At 40.0% G+C, this 20,952-nt stretch overlaps 1 protein-coding gene across 1 annotated transcript in view; it reads left to right on the forward strand.

Moving 5' to 3' along the window:
• Positions 1-286: 286 nt before the first annotated feature.
• NIPA1 (NIPA magnesium transporter 1) overlaps positions 287-20,952 on the forward strand; it is an 86,388-nt gene continuing 65,722 nt past the window's right edge. Inside the window, exon 1 of the mRNA XM_028087290.2 lies at positions 287-449. Within this exon, the coding sequence (XP_027943091.1) occupies positions 287-449 (163 nt within the window). The remainder of the gene's footprint in view (positions 450-20,952) is intronic.

A 20,952-nucleotide genomic window follows, 5' to 3' on the forward strand; every position in this document is an offset into this window, starting at 1 on the left:
GGGTCAGCGGAACCCGGGCTCCTCCCCCACTCGCCTAGCCCCGAGTTCCCCCACCGCAAACTTGTCGCGGAGCCCAAGTTCCCCTCGTCCTTTTTTTCCGCCTGGGCGGAACTTGGAATCCTCCCCACCCCCCGACTCCGTCCCTGCCGGGCGGAGGCTCGAATCCCAACCCCAGCCTCCACTCTGTCGGGGTTCCGCGGATCCGCGGGTCCACCCCCCAACCCCCACCTCCGGCCCAGGCGCGCGCGGCGCGCAGGCGCAGGCGCGGAGGGCGGGCGCGGGCGGCATGGGGACTGCAGCGGCGGCAGCGGCGGCGGCCGGGGAGGGGGCGCGCAGCCCGAGCCCCGCCGCCGTGTCGCTCGGCCTGGGCGTGGCCGTCGTGTCGAGCCTGGTGAATGGGTCCACGTTCGTGCTTCAAAAAAAGGGCATCGTGCGCGCCAAGCGGCGAGGTAGGGCGGGCCGCGCGGGCTGTGCTCTGGGTCAGGGGTGGGGGTGGAGGGAACAGCCGCCAGGCGGTGGAAAGGGGAGCGGCCGCATGTTGGGGGGTGTTTGCGTCTCCGCTCAGGGCCGGGCCCAGGCAGAAGGCGGAGCACCTCGGGGGGGCGGGCTGCGCGGGCGGGAGGCTCTTCGCCCACCTGAAGCGCATGCACGGTCGCGGCCCTGCGCCCCAGAAGCGTAACAGGCGCTGCCGTGTTTTGCCCGCCCTGGTAGTTGTGTCTCGTCCACCTTTTTTCTCCCTCCCTAGCGGCTGGAGAGGCCTTGTTCAGTTTGATAGGGTTTCTCTAGCTGACTTATGTCTTCCTTCCCAGACCCTCCCACTCCCTCTGCAGCCGCGCAGCCTACTACTAACCTGCCCTCCGGTTGGAGCCCAGGCGTCCCTGTCACCCGCACCCATCCGCTGCTAGGGAAACCTTCCCGTTTATAGTGTCCCCGAAATGGTCGAAGCGCAGTGCTTGCCCAGAATGAGCGACGGCCCTTTCGCCTTGGCTGTGGCCCCAGCCTCGAGTGCACTTGGAAGAGCAAGACCCGCTCACTTGCGCGCCCCCCGCCCCCCCCAGCCACGCTGCAGTGGCCACGCCAGTGCAGAAATAAGAACTGTGCACTAGGCAGGCCAGGGCGGGACAGGTGGGCCAAGGAGGCGCTCACTCTCAGGGTCAAGCAAGAGGTCTGTGCTTTTCTTTAGCTTCTGTTCTTGGAGTCCTTGATTGAGCCACTCTGGTTTAGACTTGAGCTATCTGATTACAAGTGATCCTTAATGTGAAGAAAGCGAAGGGCAGATTTTTTTTAAAAAGCAAAAAATGGACCAACTTAGTATTCCCTTGGTGGATACACCACCAAACCCCACTCCTTAGTAATGTGGAAATTGAGAGATGCAGCATAGTTCTTTGCCAGCGTCCCTCTGTTTTGAGAGGTCTGAGACAGTTTACTGAATGCAAGATGTAACATGCTTTGAAACTGAAAAGAAATCCTGCTTCCAGGACAGAGAATCTTGTGATTGTTAGCTGCATTTTCATAAGAATGGTGTTAAGAGTTCTCTGGAGAAAATGAGACCACCAGGTCATGGGTTTGAGAATAAATAAACTTATTTAATAGTTTTGATTCCAGAACACAGGTGAAACTTTCTCAGAGTGTCTTGGATGGTGAGCCAGTAGTCCCTTCAGGAAAGAGATAAAGGGGCCTGTAATCTCAAATGAAAATATAAAATCATGGATATTTGTTTAAAGAATTAAACTTCGAAGTGAAAACACTAAAGTTTACATAAAATCTAAATAAAAGCAAGTATGACTTCCTTAGGATGCAGATGTGAAGACACATCCGGCAGTGGTAGTTTTCAGGGAGAACCTATCAGTGTGAAGTGTTTGCTGTGACTCAAAAATAAACAACACATGTGCCCATGGGTAAAATGTGTGGGAGGAGAACTCCACCTCTGTGGTGCTCCTTCCAAAGACAACCCCAGTCTCACCATGAGAAAAATATCAGACAAACATGAATTGAGGAACAGTCTGCAAAATGTCTGACCAGTCCTTTGCTGAGGTGGTAAATTCTGAGAGACTGTCACAGGAGTCTAAGGACACATGACAATATTAGGGAAAATCTAAGGAAACCTTAATACAGACTTTAGTTAATAAAAAACAGTTATTGAGTAAACTAAAGTGTTATTTTAGTTCAGCTTATGTGTTTGAGGGAATTAGTGAATAAGAAAATAAGAAACAGATCGACCAGAAAAAAACCCAGCCATGATTGATACTGTTATTTATAACTACATACTATCCCTTTAAATTAATAAAAGTGAAAATGTGATATCTGCTAATTTCCTACTTTCCCACTTACCATGCACTGCCACAGATTCAAGTTAGTTGGGTTGCTCATAGTGATGGAAGACAGACATGTACATTTGTTTTGATAAATTTAGTTTTGATTTGTTCAGCAGATATTCATGAAGCTCTTATTATGTGCCAGGCACTGTTGTAGGTATTGATATGCAGTTTTAGACTCTACTCTCCCTAAAATCTTTTCCCACCTCTGCTAACAAGCAGCAGAGTTGACTATTATGAAATGCCTGAAATGGAGGAGATAGGAGAAAAGAGGTAGCTAAGAACTAGGAAGTCAAGTTCTTGCATTAAAGGAGACTGGTCAGTTTCTTACACTATAAAAACCTCACTGAAAATTTTCTTTTTTTTTTTAAGATTTTATTTATTTATTTGACAGAATGCACAGCAGGGGGGGGAGCGGCAGGCATGAGGGAGAGGGAGAGGGTGAGGGAGAAGCAGACTCCCTGCTGAGCAGAGAGCCCAATGTGGGGCTCCATTCCAGACCCTGGGATCATGACCTGAGCCAAAGGCAGACTGAGCCACCCAGGCGCCCCCTGAAAGTTTCAACTTTAAACGAATTGCCACATGAGAGCATTTCTTTGGAGTTTTAGCTTCAGGAGAGGTAAGTTCTGGTCTCAGCCCTTCTACTGGGGGTTTTGGGGCAAGGCTTCCTCTGTTACAAACTTTCATGAACTTTTGAAAGGGCCTTCCCAGTGAATGGAGTACCCAGATAGTCCAGGAGCATTCTCCGTAACACAAGCTCATGGTGGACTGCCTGACTCCTGGGGAACCTTTGAAGGACTCTGCATGGGAAGAGAGAAGAGGGCACACAGATCATTTCTAGTGTTAGAACTCAGTTAAAGCAGAACTTAGTAAGAGAAACAAGGTAATCATTGGGTGTGAAAGCATTTGTGGAAGCCAGTTACAACTTTTAGAATTTTTGTGCACATAGGTGAGGATGCCCAGGGAGTCTGATGACTGAGGGTGGTATCCTGCCCTCCAGCAGGCTTGGTGGAAACAATCTCAGGAGGGTCATGTGTTTGAATTTGCTGGAGGCTTTGGAGAATTGCATAGTAAGTTACTGTATGTAGAATGCCCTAGACCAGGATGAACCAGCTGATCTTTTTAAAATCCCTTTCATCAAAACCAGGTGATGCCATCTCCTACTCATTAGAATGAGTAGGAGATTTAGAATTAGAAACAAAACAAAAAACAAAACATAAAATCACAAGTATTGGTGAGGATGTGGAGAAATTGGAACTCTTGTGCACTGTTTATGGGAATGTAAAATGGTGCAGTTGCTATGAAAAACAGTAGGGTGAGTCCTCAAAAAATTAAACATAGAATTACTATATGATCCAGCAATCCACTTCTGGGTATAGACCCAAAAGAAGTGAAAGCAGTGTTTTGAACAAATATTTGTACACCCATGTTTATAGCAGGAACCTAAGGACATAGCATAGACAAAAGGTGGAAACAACCCAAATATCCATTGACAGATAAATGGATAAACAAATTGTGGCATATACATTCAAGGGAATATTATTTAGCCTTAAAAAGATGTTAATTCTGACACATGCTACAACGTAGATCAACCTTGCGGACAATATGCTAAGTGAAATTAGTCAGAAAAGGACACTTTATGATTTCACTCATATGAGGTACCTAGTCAAATTCACAGACTCAGAAAGTAGGATGGAGGTTGCAGGACCCCAGGAAGCAGGGAATGGAGAGTTAGTGTTTAACAGGTACAGTGTTTTTGTTTGGGAAGATGAAAAAGTTCTGGAGATCAGTGGTGGTAATGGTTGCACAACAATGTGACTATACTTAATGTCGTAGAATCACATACTTAAAAATGTTTAAAATGGTAAATTTAATGTTATGTATATTTTACCATAATAAAATCCTTTTCAGATTTCATAATCTCCTTGCTGAGGAGTACAGCCTAAAGGTATAGTCCCACTGTTAAGACACTCAGAAGGTGAGTGAATTGTCTTGTGAGAATGGAAACTGGTAGTTCAGGCGTTCTACCTGCTGCCCCAAGCCTTTCTGTACATTGTTTCTGAAGGGCGCGTTTTTCCTGGCTGTGGGATATTTGTGTGCTTTCTCCTTGTCTCTCCAGCCATCTCCAGACACACATGTTAGGCACATGTGCCTCTACACCCAGAGACAAGACAGGCACATGTTGTCTTCATCCCTGTAGCCCTTTGGTCTGTGGTTAATTTCCACTGCTTCTGTGAACCCTCCAGACCTTGACAGATGGGGTCAGTTGCCTCTCCCATGTGTTTCCTCAGTACTAGTCCTCAACACCCTTCTGCCCCTGAAACCCATGGGATGATGTCCTGTTTACTTGTCTGTGTTCCCCTGGATCTTGGCTTGTCAAGGCCGAGCACAGCTCCTGTCCACTTGGGACGCATGTGGTGGACACTCAGTAATGCTATCTAACTGGCCAGGAGTAACTGTGGAGCGAAGAGGGTAAAACTGAACCTTATATTTCAGAGCATTCTTCAAGTTACTTAAAACTAACCTCATTTATCTGTGGCCCTACTAAGTAAAGGAGGCCAGAGTTACTGCTAGATCTGAACATCTACACCTGTCTGATCTCTGTCTAGTCCTGAGGAGAGATCATTGATAAGGAACATGGTGAGAATAGTGGGAGAGTAGCTCTGCAGCCTGTACCTGGTTTAACTGATACTGTTTCCATGAGAAGAGAAGATAAAGGAGGCTTATAGAAGACCCATGGTATCCCAGACTCATGTATCTGTCAGCTTCCTGAGCCCCACCTCTCTCATTCTGTCCCTTCTCCTTTTTTCCCTTCCTCCATCTCTCCATGTAGTCTCTTCACATGTTGCCACCTTGGGCTTCCTTACACTATGGTGGTCCCAGGGAAGTCAGATCCCTACATGGTGGGTAGTTTCCCTTAGACCAAACCTTCCAGGACCATGGTAGAAGCTGCATAGATATTTGTGGCCTGATTGAGAAGTCTTGCCGTGCTACTTCAGCCACATTTTATTGATGTATGGAAGTGTTACATTGTACACCTGAGACTAATATTACATTTTATGTTAACTAACGAATTTGAATACAAACTGAAATACCACTTTTCAAAAAGTAATATGCACAATCCGACACTCCCTAAGCCTAAACTCCCTAATCCTTCTGGGCCAGGAACTTGTGACTTTGAACTGGCCCCTAGACATTGCCTGGAACAGCCTGAAAGGCAGTGCCCTCGACCCAGGGGACAGTAGGCAGGCAGAGGATTTGCCTTGCTTGTTCATGCCCAGTCAGAGCTCTTTGGGATGATGTAATTATTCAGCAGAGTGTATCATGAATTCCCAGAACGTGGGCATGTCATGTTCTTTAAAAAAGCATCTTCTTCCTGACTGTAGAGTTTTTGGCCATTGTTTTAAATCTGGGAAGTACATAAAACTATGAATAGGAAAATAAAAAGTATCACCTCCTCAACTTGAGATAACTGCTGTTATATTTAGGATGTATTTCTTCCTAATCATTTTCTTTTTTTTTCTTTAAAGATTTTATTCATTCATTTGGCAGAGAGAGAGCACAAGCAGGGGGAGCAGTAGGGAGAGGGAGAAGCAGGCTCACTACTGAGCAAGGAGCCCGATGTGGGGCTGATCCCAGGATCTTGGGATCATGACCTGAGCTGAAGGCAGATGCCTAACTGACTGAGCCACCAAGGCGCCCCTCTTCCTAGTCACTTTCAATACTTATCTTTCAAAGTAGAATTTTAATGAAAAAATTGTACATACAAAATATATCTAACACTGATCTAGGGTATAAAGTAATAAACACCACCCATCAGATATTCCAAATATATGTATCCTTAAAATCTTAAAAAAAAAAAACCCACTTTTTATTATGGAAAATGTCAAACACATACATAGAAAAAATAGTGTAATAGACCCCCACGGTACCTATCACTTAGCTTCAACAATCATCAGTTTGGCCAATCTTATTTCATCTATACCTCAAGTGCTATCCCTTTACCCCCACCCTAGTGGAATTTTTTACCCAAATTTCAGGCAGAATGCTATCTCATCTAGATATTTCAGTACATATCTCTTTGTTAAATAAAACCATAATATATTTATTGTACCTAAAAATTAACAATCGTTCTTTAATATTCTCATGGTCAGTGTTTAATATTCTGTGATTATCTCAAGTTTCCCTCACTTTATCTTTTAGAATCAGGATCCAGTTTTGGCCCATATATTGCTCTTAGGTCGTACAGCTCTTCATGTACTTTTTTTAAAACTTAAATTCAATTAGTCAACATATAGTACATCATTAGTTTCAAATGTAGTTTTCAGTAATTCATTTGCCTATAACACTCAGTGCTCATCACATCACGTGCCCTCCTTAATGCCCATCACATGTACTTTTAAAAATGGGACAGAACATATATGAGTCTATGCTGTGTGTGTCAGTTTATATCCTGTGGTTATGCTCCATCTGCCATGAATTCATCCCATGTTGTTAAATATTCTTTGAAAAAATATTCAGTGGCTGCATAAATGTTACCATTCTCCTTTTGTAGGACATGGATGTTTCTAGTTTCTTTGTTAATGTAATATGTTATATTGAATATCCTTGCATGTAAATCTTTGTGGGTTATTTCCTTTGGGTAGCTCCCTTGCAATAAAATTTTAAAAGTGATGTTCTTCAAACTGTATATATTTACATGTGTGTCTGTGTGTGTGTGTATAGCCAAATTGATTTCTAGGAATATATATGTATCATATCTATTCCATTCCCACCAGCAGTGCTTGAGAGGCATGCTCATATTTATTTATTTATTTATATTTTTTCAGAGTAAAGATTTTATTTTTTTATTTGACAGAGAGAGACACAGCGAGAGGGAACACAAGCAGGGGGGTGGGAGAGGGAGAAGCAGGCTTCCTACTGAGCAGGGAGCCCAGTGCGGGGCTCGATCCCAGGACACTGGGATCATGACCTGAGCCGAAGGCAGACACTTAATGACTGAGCCACCCAGGCACCCATCATGCTCATATTTAAATGTAGTAGAAATATAAACATGTATGCCCAAAATTCATTTTCCGACAATATTGACTTATCTCTTATAGTTCCCTTCTAGTAGTCATGAATGAAAGCTCATTATCCTAGATTGTTCTGTTCACATCAGTAGACGACACTAGTACAGGTATAAATATCTGACATCCACCTGTCATGAAAGCAGGAATCAACCACGTTGACTTTTCTGCCTTCAGGGTGTGTCCGGGGCAGCCTCCATCTCTGTGAGGAAAACACTGGGAGAAGAAGCTCTGCAATTATGGCAAGGAGAAACTGGATGCTCTTTAAGGGCAGAAACCATGCCTTGGAAGTCTTTTTAAGTCTTTGTATTCACGAAGGACTGTGTACCTGATGGTTCTAGTAAATAGATGTGCAGAGTAAGGAAATAGAATACAACTGTTGCACTGAGCTTCCTGGAGGGAGTAGGATGAGAAAGGATAATGTGTCAATATATACCATATTCATTTTCCTTCTGAAACACAGAATGTCATTTTCTGAAGAAACAGAGAAACTTTATCACAGAAGTTAATGCATTATGGTCAACATTGTGTGGGCTAACCTAGAAGTTTAAATATTGTTTATAAACTCTTTTAAAAAATATTGGAGTATAATTACATAGAGTAAACTGCACAAATCATAAGGGTACAGTTTGATGAGTTTTGACAAATAAATATACTTGTGTAACCGACACCCCAGTAAAGGAAATTGATTACTGCCATAACCCTAGAAAGTTCCCTCATGTCCTTTTTCGTTCTATCCTCCCCACACCAGAGTGCCCACTCCTCTAATACCTATCTGCATAGAGTGAATTAGTTTTGCCTATTCTTGAACTTCATATAAGTGGATTCATACAGTATGTATTTTGTTACGTCTACTTTTCTTTTGCTCGGCATGGTTTGAAGATTCATCATCGTGTGTGTATCAGTAGTACATTTCAATAGTGTTCCATTGTTTGACTATACCATAATTTGCTTATTCATTCTCCTGTGATGAACATTTTGGTTTGGTTTCCAAATTTTTACTATTTAAATAAAGATGCAGTGACAATTCTTATATAATTCTTTTTAAAACATAATGTTTTCATTTCTTTCCAGTAAATACCTTGGAGTAATAGTGTTGGATCATGGAGTAGGTATATAATTAAATTTTAAGAAACTACTAAACATTTTCCCACTATAATTGTACCATTTTACATTCTCATTAACAATGTATGAGGGTTTCAGGTGTTCCACATTCTCTTCAACATTTCATGTCATCACCTGTTTAATTTTAGCCTTTCTGGTGAGTGTGTAGTGGTATCTCATGACTTTGATTTGCATTTCCCTAATACCATATGATATCCAGTATCCTTTTCTTTTTTTTTTAAGATTTATTTGAGAGAGAGTGTGCACGTGCACACAAGCTGGAGGGGCAGAGGGTGAGAATCTCAAGCAGATTCTACACTGAGTGTGGAGCCTGACATGGGGCTCGATCCCACAACCCTGAGATCATGACCTGAGCTGAAAACAAGAGTGGGTTGCTTAACTGATTGCACCACCCGGTGCCCCAATATTGAGTATCTTTTAATGAGTTTATTGGCCATTTGTATATGCTCTTTAGTGAGGTGTCTTTTAAAGAGTTTTGCCTGTGTTTTATTGGATTGTATCTTTTTATTATTTATTGTTTATTCATTGTTTGTATATATATTCTAGATACAAGTCCTTTGTCAGATATAGGAATTGCAGATCTTTCTGGCTTGCCTTTTCATTTTTTTAATGGTGCATTTGGAAGAACAGAAAATTTAAATGTTGATAAAGTGTAACTTTTTTTTGTTTTTTTTTAATTTTAATTCCAGTTAACATACAATGTTTGTTATATTAGGTGTACACGATGTAGTGATTTAACAATTCCATAAATCACCTGGTGCTCATCACAAGCGCACTCCTTAATCCCCATCACCTATTTAACCTATCCCTACCCTACTCCCCTCTAAATAACCATCAGTTTGATCTCTGTGATTAAGAGTCCTGTTTCTATAGAGCTACCATACGACCCAGCAATTGCACTACTGGGTATTTACCCCAAAGATACAAATGGAGGGATCTGAAGGGGTACATGCACCCTGATGTTTATAGCAGCAATGTTCACAATAGCCAAACTGTGGAAAGAGCCAAGATGTCCATCGACAGATTAATGGATAAAGAAGATGTGGTATATATATACAATGGAATATTATGCAGCCATCAAAAGGAATGAAATCTTGCCATTTGCAACGACATGGATGGAACTGGAGGGTATTATGCTGAGCAAAATAAGTCACAAAGACATGTATCATATGACCTCACTAATATGAGGAATTCTTAATCTCAGGAAACAAACTGAGGGTTGCTGGAATGGTGGGGGGTGGGAGGGATGGGGAGGCTGGGTGATAGACATTGGGGAGGGTATGTGCTTTGGTGAGTGCTGTGAACTGTGTAAGACTGTTGAATCACAGACCTGTACCTCTGAAACGAATAATACATTATATGTTAAAAAAAAAGAAGGAAGAAGGAGAAGATAGCAGGAAGGGAAAAATGAAGAGGGGTGGAAATTGGAGGGGGAGACAAACCATGAGAGACTATGGACTCTGAGAAACAAACTGAGGGTTCTAGAGGGGAGGGGGTGGGGGGACGGGTTAGCCTGGTGGTGGGTATTAAAGAGGGCATGTACTGCATGGAGCACTGGGTGTTATATGCAAACAATGAATCATGAAACACCATCAAAAACTAATGATGTAATGTATGGTGATTAACATAACAATAAAAAAAGAGTCCTGTTTCTTGATTTGTTTCTCCTCCCCCTCTTTGCTTGTTTGTTTTGTTTCTTAAATTCTACATATGAGTGACATCAGATGGTATTTATCTTTCTCTGACTGGCTTATTTCACTTAGCATTATAATCTCTAGCTCTGTCCGTGTTGTTGCCAATGGCAAGATTTCATTCCTTTTAATGGCTAAATAATATTCCATTGTATATGTATACCACATCTTCTTTATCCACTCATCTGTTGATGGACATTTGGTCTACTTCCATATCTTGGCTATTGCAAATAATGCTGCTATACACATAGGGATGCATGTACTCTTTGAACTAGTGTTTTTGTATTCTTTGGGTAAATACCTGGTAGTGCAATTGCTGTGTCATAGGGTAGCTCTATTTTTAACTTTTTGAAGAACCTCCATACTGTTTCCTATAGTGGCTGCACCAATTTGCATTGCCACCAACGTACACAAGTGTTCCTTTTTCTCCACATCGTCACCGAAACTTGTTTCTTGTGTTGTTGGTTTTAGCCATTCTGACAAGTGTGAGGTGATAGCTTACTGTAGTTTTGATTTGCATTTCTCTCATGGTAAGTGATGAACATCTTTTTCTTGTGTCTGTTGGCAATCTATGTCTTTGGAGAAATGTCTGTTCATATCTTCTGCCCATTTTTATTTTTTATTTTTATTATTTTTTAAAGATTTTTATTTATTTATTTGACAGAGAGAGACACAGCAAGAGAGGGAACACAAGCAGGGGAAGTGGGGGAGGGAGAAGCAGGCTTCCTACAGAGCAGGGAGCCCAACACGGGGCTTGATCCCAGGACTCTAGGATCATGACCTGAGCTGAAGGCAGACCCTTAATGACTGAGCCACTCAGGTGCCCCATGCCCATTTTTAAATTAATTATTTGTTTTCTGGATATTGAGTTTTAGAAGTTTTTTTTTTTTAAAGATTTTATTTTTAAGTAATCTCTACACCTAATGTGGGGCTTGAACCGATGACCCCAAGATCAAGAGTCGCATGCTCCACCAACTGAGCCACCCAGGTGCCCAGGTTTTATAAGTTCTTTATATATTGTGGATGCTAACCTTTTATCAGATATGTCATTTGCAAAAATCTTTTCCCATTCCGTAGGTTGCCTTTTAGTTTTGTTGATTGTTTCCTTTGCTGTGCACAAGCTTTTTATTTTGATGAATCTCAGTAGTTTATTTTTGCTTTTGTTTCCCTTGCCACAGAAGACATGTCTAGAAAGAAGTTGCTATGGCCAATGTTGGAGAGTATACTTCTTGTGTTCTCTTTTAGGATTTTTATGATTTTACGTCTCACATTTAAGTCTCTAATCCATTTTCAATTTTTTTTGTGTGTGTATGGTATAAGAAAGTGGTCCATTTTCATTCTTTTGCATGTTGCTGTCCAGTATTCCCAACACCATTTGTTGAAGAGACAGTCTTTTTTTCATTGGATGTTCCTTCCTGCTTTGTTGAATGAAGATTGACCATATAATTGTGGGTTCATTTCTGGGTTTTCTATTCTGTTGATCTATGTGTCTTTTTTGTGCCAGTACCGTATTGTTTTGATTATATTACAGTTTTGTAATATAATTTGAAGTCCGGAATTGTGATGCCTCCAGCTTTACATTTCTCCTTCAAGATTGCTTTGGCTATTTGGGGTCTTTTGTGGTTCCATACAAACTTTAGGACTGTTTGTTCTAGCTCTGTGAAAAATGCTGTTGGTATTTGGATAGGGATTGCATGAAATGTGTAGATTGCTTTGGGTATTATAAGCATTTTAACAATATTTGTTCTAATCCATGAATGTGGAATGTTTTTCCATTTCTTTGTGTCATCTTCAATTTCTTTTACCATTTTTTAACAAAAGTTTTCAGAGTACAGGTCTTTCACCTCTTACATTAGTTTTATTCCTAAGTATCTTATTGTTTTTGGTGCAGTTGTAAATGGGAGTGATTCCTTAATTTCTCTTTCTGCTGCTTCATTATTATATATAGAAATGCAGCAGACTTCTGTGTGTTGATTTTGTGTCCTGTGACTTTGCTGAAGTTATGTATACAGTTCTAGCAATTTTTTGGTGGAGTCTTTCAGGTTTTCTATATAGAGTATCATGTCATCCACAAATAGTGAAAGTTTTTCTTCTTCCTTGCCAATTTGGATGCCTTTTCTTTCTTTTTGGTTGCTGTGGCAAGGACTTCATACTATGTTAAATAACAGTGGTGAGAGTGGACATCTCTGTTTTGTCCTTGACTGTAGAGGAAAAGCACTTAGTTTTTCCCATTGAGGATGATATTAGCTGTGGGTTTTTCATAGATGGCCTTTATTATGTTGAGGTATGTTCCCTCTGTCCCTACTTTGTTGAGGTTTTTTTATCATGAATGGATGTTGTACTTTGTCAAATGCTTTTTCTGCATCTATTGAAAAGATCATAGGGTTCTTATCCTTTCTTTTATTAATGTGGTGTATCACGCTGATTGATTTGAGAATATTGAACCACGCTTACAACCCAGGAATAAATCTCTTACTCGATTGTGTTGAATAATTATTTTAATGTGGGGCACCTGGGTGGCTCAGTCGTTAAGCGTCTGCCTTTGGCTCAGGTCATGATCCCAGTGTTCTGGGATCGAGCCCCACATTGGGCTCCTGGCTCAGCGGGAAGCCTGCTTCTCCCTGTCCCACTCCCCCTGCTTGTGTTCCCTCTCTTGGTCTCTCTCTCTCTCTCTGTCAAATAAATAAATAAAAATCTTTAAAATAAAAAAAGTCTTTTAATGTATTGTTGGATTGGGTTTGCTAGCATTTTGTTGAGGATTTTTGCATCTATATTCATCAGGGATATTGGCCTGTTTTTCTCTTTCTCAGTGGTATCCTGTTTTGGTATCAGGGTAATGCTGGCCTCATATAATTAATTGGAATTTGGAAGTTTTCGTTCATTTTCCTTTTTTGGAATAGTTTGAGAAGAATTGGTATTAACTCTTCTTTAAATGCTTGGTAGAATTTGCCTGTGAAGGCATCTGGCCCCGTACTTTTGTTTGCTGGGACATTTTTGTTTTTGTTTTTGTTTTGTTTTTAAAGATTGTATTTATTTGACAGAGACACAGCGAGAGAGGGAACACAAGCAGGGGGAGTGGGAGAGAGAGAAAGCAGGCTTCCTGCAGAGCAGGAAGCCCGATGCGGGGCTCGATGCGGGGCTCGATGCGGGGCTCGATCCCAGGATCCTGGGATCATGACCTGAGCCGAAGGCAGATGCTTAACAACTGAGCCACCCAGGTTCCACGCTGGGACATTCGATTAATGGTTTGATTTCTTTCCTGATTATCAGTCGGTTCAAATTTTCTGTTTCTTCCTGTTGCAGTTTTTGTAGTTTATATGTTCCTAGGAATTGATCCTTTTCTTCTAGGTTGTCTAATCTGTTGGCATATAGTTTTTCATAATATTTTCTTATGATTGTATTTCTGTGGTGTTGGTTGTTATTTCTCCTCTCTCATTTATGATATTATTTTTTTAGTCTTTGTCTTTTTCTTGGCAAGTCTAGCTAGAAGTTTATCAATTCTATTGATATTTTCAAAGAACCAGCTCAATCATCTGTTTCTATTGTTTTCATTGATCTGTTCTATTTTTTTTTTTTTTTTTTTTAGTTTCTATGTCATTTATTTCTGCTCTGATCTTTATTATTTCCTTCCTTCTGCTGGTTTTAGGTTTTGGTTGTCATTCTTTTTCTAGCTCCCTTAGGTGCTAGAAAGGTTAGGTTGTTTTTTTGAGATTTTTTTGCTTCTTAAGGTAGGCCTGTATTGCTATAAACTTCCCTTCTTAGAACCGCTTGCTGCATCTCAAAGGTATTGGACTGTTATCATTTTCATTTGTTTCCATATACTTTTTAATTTCTTTGAATTCTTGTCTGACCCTTTCAGTGTTTAGTAGCATGTTATTTAACCCCATGTATCTTTGGTGTTTCCAGTTTTTTTCTTGTCGTTGACTTCTAGTTTCATAGCATTGTGTTCAGAAAAGATGCATGGTATGATTTTGATCTTGAATTTGTCGCAGTTTGTTTTGTTGGCTAATATGCAATTTATTCTAGAGAATGTTCCATGTGCATTTGAAAAGAATGTGTGTTCTGTTTTAGGATGCAGTATTCTGAATATATCTGTTAAATCCAAACCTTCCAGTATGTCATTCAAACCATTTTTTCCTTGATTTTCTCTTTAGATTTTCTCTTTCTCTGTCTATTGATGTAAATGGGATGTTAAAGTCCCCTACTATTATTGTGTTATTATCAATTAGTTCCTTTATGTTTGTTATTGACTGTTTTATATATTTGGGTGCTCCCATGTGAAGTGCATAAATATTTATAATTGCTGTATATTCTTGTTGGATTGTCTTTAGTATTCTATAGTGTCCTTCTTTGTCTCTTGTTACAGCCTTTGTTTTAAAGTCTATTTCGTCCAATATAAGTATTCTTTGCACATTTTCTTTTGACATCCATTTGCATGATAGATGTTTCTCCATCCCCTCACTTTCAGTCAGCAGGTGTCTTTACATCTGAAATGAGTCTCTCTCCCATATTGATGGGTCTTGTTTTTTTACCCATTATATTCCCCTATGTCTTTGATTGAAGCATTTAGTTCATTTACATTCAAAGTAATTATTGATAGATATATATTTGTTTTATTTGTTTTATGGTTGTTTCTGAAGATCTCTGATCTCTTGTTCTCTTTCAAGGTCGCTGATTTTTTTAGTGATAAATTTTCTTTCTCTTCTTTGCCTGTTTGTTAATGGCTTTTGATATATGGTTACCTTTAGGTTTGTATATAACCTCTTGTGCTTATAGCAGTGTATATTAAGTTGATGGTCATTTAAGTTTGAACCCATCTTTACTCTTCTCCCCATGTTTTAGCTATTTGTTATTATATTTTATATCTTTTTTTGTGAGTTCTTTGATTTTTTACAGAAACATTCATTTTTACTGCTTTTATGTTTTCTGTCTCTATACTGTCACTTTTGGTCTCTCCTTTCCAGTCAAAGAGTCCCCTTTAATATTTCTTGTGGAGCTGGTTTAATGATCACAAACTCCTTTAGTTTTTGTTTGTATGGGAAAATCTTTATCCCTCCTTTATTGTGAATGATAGCCTTGCTGGATAGACTATTCTTGGTTGCAGATTTTCCCCATTCATCACTGTGAATATATTATGCGACTCTCTTCTGGCTCGCAAAGTTTTTGCTGAAAAATCCCCTGCTAGCTTTATGGGTTTTCCCATGTAAATTATTGTCTTTTGTTTTACACTTAAAATGTTTTTCTTTTTAATTATATTTTACCAATTTAATTACAATATGTCTTGGTGTGGATCTGCTTTTGTTGATTTTGTAGGTGTTTCTCTGTGCCTCCTGGATCTGGATATTTGTTTCTTTCCCCAGATTGGGAAAGTTTTCAGCTGTTATTTCTTCAATTATATTTTTTGCTCCCTTTTTTCTCGTTTTTTTCTGGGACTGACATAATACAAATGTTATTACATTTGATGGAGTCACAGAGTTCCCTAGTCTATTCTCATTTTGCATAATTCTTTTTTCTTTCTTTTTTCCCAGCTGATTACTTTCCATTATTCTGTCTCCTAGGTCACTAATTCATTCCGTTAAGCTTGTTTCTCATGTCGTTTATTGAGCCCTTTATCTCTGCTATCTTTTTTCATTTTTTTAAATTTAAATTTTGTTAATTAACATATAGTGCAATTTTGATTTCTGGAGTAGAATTCAGTGATTCATCACTGAACACCCAGTGCTCATCACAACAAATGCCCTCTTTAATACCCATCACCCATCTCGCCCATCCCCCACCCACTCCCTCCATCAACCTTCAGTTTGTTCCCTGTCGTTGAGTCACTTATGACTTCTTTTCTTTTCCCCCTTCCAATATGTTCATTTGTTTTCTTTCTTAAATTCCACATATCCTTGAGATCAAATGGTATTTGTCTTCCTCAACCTGACTTATTTCATAGTCTGCTATGTTATGCCTTATTTCTGTGTTAAGGGTCTCACTCATGTCTTCCACTCTTTGCTCAAGTCCAGTGAGTATCCTTACGATCGTTATTTTAAATTCTTTTATCAGGCTAGTTACTTATGTCTGTTTTACTTAGATCTCTGGCCATGACTTGTCCTATTCTTTCATTTGGGATAAATTTCTCTGTCTTCTCATTTTGTCTGAGTCTCTGTGCATCTCCTGGTCTTGAAAGTAATGATCTTATGAAGACTAGGCCATGTAGTGCCCTGCAGTGTGGTGTCCTCTGTTGCCCAGGGCCTGGCACTTCCAGGAGTATCTCCAGTGTGTGCTGTATGTATTCTGCTGTTTTGTTCTAGCTGCTTTATCCTTTAGGCCAGTCATCTGCAGAGGCTATCTTTGCCTTTTGTGGGCAGTGTTGGGTCCCTGGCCTGAATGTGGGACATTTTCATTTGGTGTGCTCTGGTCTGTTTGTGAAATGAGACCTGTCACCACCATCACCTAAACCGAGGCTCTGCAAAAGCTCCCAGGTCGGGAAGGCAAAGTCTGAGCAGGGGTTTAGGCTGATCTTCTGGGGGTAGGGACCTGCTGTGCTGGGACTGAGGCAAGGGTGACTGAGAGGGGTGGTTCCACCAGAGTGTGTGTGTGGGGGTGGGGTTTGGGGTAAGCACATTAGGTAGTTTCAGTGCTGTGCTGGTTCCCGCAGGTGGCCCTGTGCTTATGAGAGGCAGGGGAGGGAAATGGCACCAGCCAGTTCCTTTATTCTTGGAGGGGTCTCTCTGTGAACACTGTCTTTCCAGGACGAGCTCTGAAAGGAGTGAATAATCTTCCCACTGTGTGCCCTAGGCGCTGTTCAGATTGCTTGTTTCCACACTGTATGTCCAGGGGTTGTTGCCTGCCTTCTCTCTAAGACCAGCAGGATGCCTTCTGGTCTCTATCCTGGCCAAGTCTGATGACCTTTAAAACCAGGTTTTAAGCCTGGTTGGTTGCCAGAACTCAAGAAATTTGGCCTCTTGCCTTCCAAGCCAATTGCTATGGGGATTTGTTTTCCCTGAGGGCTCCCCTATATGCTAGCCTGTCTCTTACCCTTCTCCATGACTGTGGCTTTCTTTCCACCACAATGGCCACGGTTTCTCTCCCAAACCATGTCTCTGCACTTCTTTTCAGTGATGTGGCGTTTTCTCTACATTTAGTGTGGAGTTTATTCTGCCAGTCTTCAGGTCAATTTCCTGGGGGTATTTAGGATGATGAGATAGTTATCTAGTTGTATTCGTGGGATGAGGGGAACCTAGGGTCCTACTCTGCCACCATCTTCCAACCTCTGTAACTTTTTTTGTTTTTTCTATGTCATTGGTGCTTTTTGATTTGATTTCTGCCTAAGAAATCTTTGTTTCTCCTCCATCATGGTGGTATTCTCCTGTGCTTTCCTTTAGTAGTTTATAGCTTTATCTTTTACCTTTAGGTCTGTAAACTATCCTGAGTTAACTTTTGTGTATAGGTGAGGCATGAATCAAGGTTCAGTATTTTCCCTACCAATATCCAGTTGATGCAGCACCATTTATTAAAGAGACTTCCCCATTGAATTATACTGCTGCTTCAGTCTGTGATTTGACTGTACATGTGTGGATCTCTTTCAGAACTCTGTTCTGTTTCATTGTATATGTCTATCCTTATGCCAGTAGCACACTGTCTTGATTATGTATTTTTATAGTAAATCTTAAAGTCAGATGGTATAAGTCCTACAACTTTCTCTTTTTCAAGACTACCCAACTATTTCTTTAGGAAAATAAGTTCTACATATTTAATAATTGATGTACAGAGGGACTTCAAGTACTAAATCCATGTATAAGTCAGTGAATAGTAGTGCTCAGAATGATTTTAGTTAATACACTCATTTAGGTATGTTGGTGTTTGGAAAGAAAATTTCTTTATTCTTAGTCCTTTTTAAAGAACTCTTTGAAAACTATGGCTTATTTTTACACATTTTTTTGAAGTCAAGGCATTAATTAGTAAAGGACATAGTGATGGACTCTAGCTTTCCTGTTTGCAGCAACTTCTGTTGTTGCTGTAGGAGCACATACGAATTGAAGCAGTTTTTCTGTGCTATAATCCAGAAGGTAAATAAACTAGATGGCTATCTCTAATTTTGTGCTAGAAGGTCATATCTTAAGGATATTTCTGATGCACTTACATAACTAAATGGAAGGTTTTAAAAGCCACAAGTCCATGGTTGGACAGTGTCCCTGCCAATTGATGTTATCATCCTGACAAGTCTCTTTTGTGTTTGCACAACATTTCTTTGTTTTATAGTTCAACTGTCATAAACAGCCATTCAGCCCCCGGTTAGCACCCAAGTTTTCCAATGTGAGACAAAAACCCATACAACTTAGGTATTGGTACCTCCTGCAACCCATACCTAAGGAGTGAAGGGTAGAGGACACACGAGTGTAGTTAAACAGACAAACAGAAAAGCCTCCCAATGTTCTACAATTATGTGGCTCTCTGTTCTTGCTGAGCCCAGAGGACTTGAAGTGTCCTGGGCATCAGCTGGGAAAAGGAGTGTGGGTGTAGGCTTGAATGAGTGCCTCCTGAGGTTATCTGGTGAGTGACTCTAGGATCTTTAGGTACAGTGATGTTTGAAGATGAAACTGTGGAAACCAACTGGGCTTAGAACATAAGAGAAAAGTATCTATTTATGACAGGGGCTAAGGGCTGTTATGGAATGCAAGCACCCAGGAGCTCATGGCTGCAGAAGGAGGAAGGAACCTGAGGTAGCCAGCTCGTGAGGAGGCTGTGCACAGGTGGATGGGTAAGCAGAGCCATGGACCTCCTTCAAGGCAGAGCACAAGGGATGCTACTGGTTTGAGGCCTTTGGGGACCAGCTGGAGCAGCTTCACATTGGTGTGTAGTAAGGGGTGTGGGACAGGTATCAGATAGAAAATCTAACTTATTAATATCCATGGAAGCCGAAAAATTTTGCCTAATGGCTTAAAATGTGAGGGTGATCTAAACAGCTTTTGGATTTCAGCAAATACAAGCTCTTCCCTAGAGTGTGTGAGTGGAAGGACTGAAAGATTTGGAGCTGATTTGTACCCTTTGACAAAAGGGTGACCAGAAGCTTGTCACTTCCCCATCCCTTGGTACCTGGTATCCCAGGTTTCTCCCCATTTTAATAACACATTTTTTTTTCAAACCTCCAATTGCATGTGCTGTATAGTGGTCAATGGTGCTGGGAAATGTAGCAGTGAAAGAGGGTCTCATTGCATTGGCCACTGGCATCCTTGGACCAGTTTTCACTTCAGGAGGGTCATTCACACTCCAGGTACTGCTGTGGCAGCAATCCCTGACTCCATAAGCACTGATGACCAAACTATATTCATTACAGTAAAAGGAGTTGATGTTCCCTGCCCCCAACATTCTGTGTTTCCCCACTAGGAAAGATTGTGAGTGATTCCTTGATTTCAAAGGCCCTAAAATCTTTTTGTATCATATACAGAACTTTAAAAAGTTATTGAGTAGGTTATTGTGTTCATCTGCCATAAAAATGAGCTTTAAGATGTTGTAGAATGATACACATTTATAATTTTTTTAATTAATGAATAAGAATATTTACTTATACACAAAAGAGAACTGGGGTGATTATACTAATGTGAAACAAAATAGAATTTTAAGACAAAAATTGTTATTAGAAACAAAGGACATTTATAACAATGAAATAGTCCATCTATCAGGATGATGTAATGATTATAAATCAATATGTACCTAACAACAGAGTCTCAAAATTCATTAAACAAAAATAACATAATAAAGAAATAGAAAATCAAGTAATAGTAGTTGGAGACTTCAGTACCCTACTTTAAAAAATGTATTTAGTCAGTTATTCTGCCTAGTTTTTATAGAAAAACTAAGCAGAAGATCAGCAAGGAATAGAAGACTTGAATGACACTATAAACAACTGATGTTTAATATTTTAATTATTACAGCTGGATTTATGTATGCCATTTACTCTTTGTTGTATTTGTTTCATGTACTTTCTGTTTGTATACTCATTTATTGTTTTATTTGCATAAAGTGAAAATTTCTATTATAATGTTTTATTAATTCCTTTAGTCATTTTTCACTATATTTTTTTATTGAAGTATTTTATTGAGGATGACATTCAACGTTATATTAGTTTCAGGTGTACAACGTAGTGATTTGATATGACATACATTACAAAATGATCATGACAAGTCTAGTTACCATCTGTCACCACACAAAGTTATTAAAGTATAACTGACTGTATTCCCTGTGCTGTTCTTTATGTCCCCATGACTTATTTTATAACTGGAAGTTTGTACTTCTTAATCTTCTTCACCTGTTTTGCCCATCCCCCCACACTTCTGCTGTCTGGCAATAGTTCTTTCTTTTTATGAGTCTGCTTCTATTTTATTTTCTTTGTTCGTTTGTTTTGTTATTTAGATTCCACATGTAAGTGAGATCACACTATATTTGTCTTTCTTTGTCCTACTTAATTCATTTGGCATAATACCCTCTGGTCTATCCATGTTGCCACAAATGGCAAGATTTCATGCTTATGACTGAGTAATATTCCACTGTATGTATGTATATATCTGTATATCTATATCTGTATCTATTTATCTACACCCCCACACACACATCCCGCATTTTCATCCATTCATCTTTCAGTGGGCACTTTAGTTGCTTCCATAATTTGGCTATGGTAAATAATGCTGCAGTAAACATGGGTGTATATAGCTTTTGAAATTAGTATTTTTGTTTTCTTTAGGTAAATACCAGCAGTGGAGTTATTGA

This window comes from Eumetopias jubatus, unplaced genomic scaffold, assembly GCF_037043125.1.
Source record: "Eumetopias jubatus isolate StellerSeaLion01/CBP00866 unplaced genomic scaffold, mEumJub1_p1.0 scaffold_7, whole genome shotgun sequence".
NCBI lineage: Eukaryota > Metazoa > Chordata > Mammalia > Carnivora > Otariidae > Eumetopias > Eumetopias jubatus.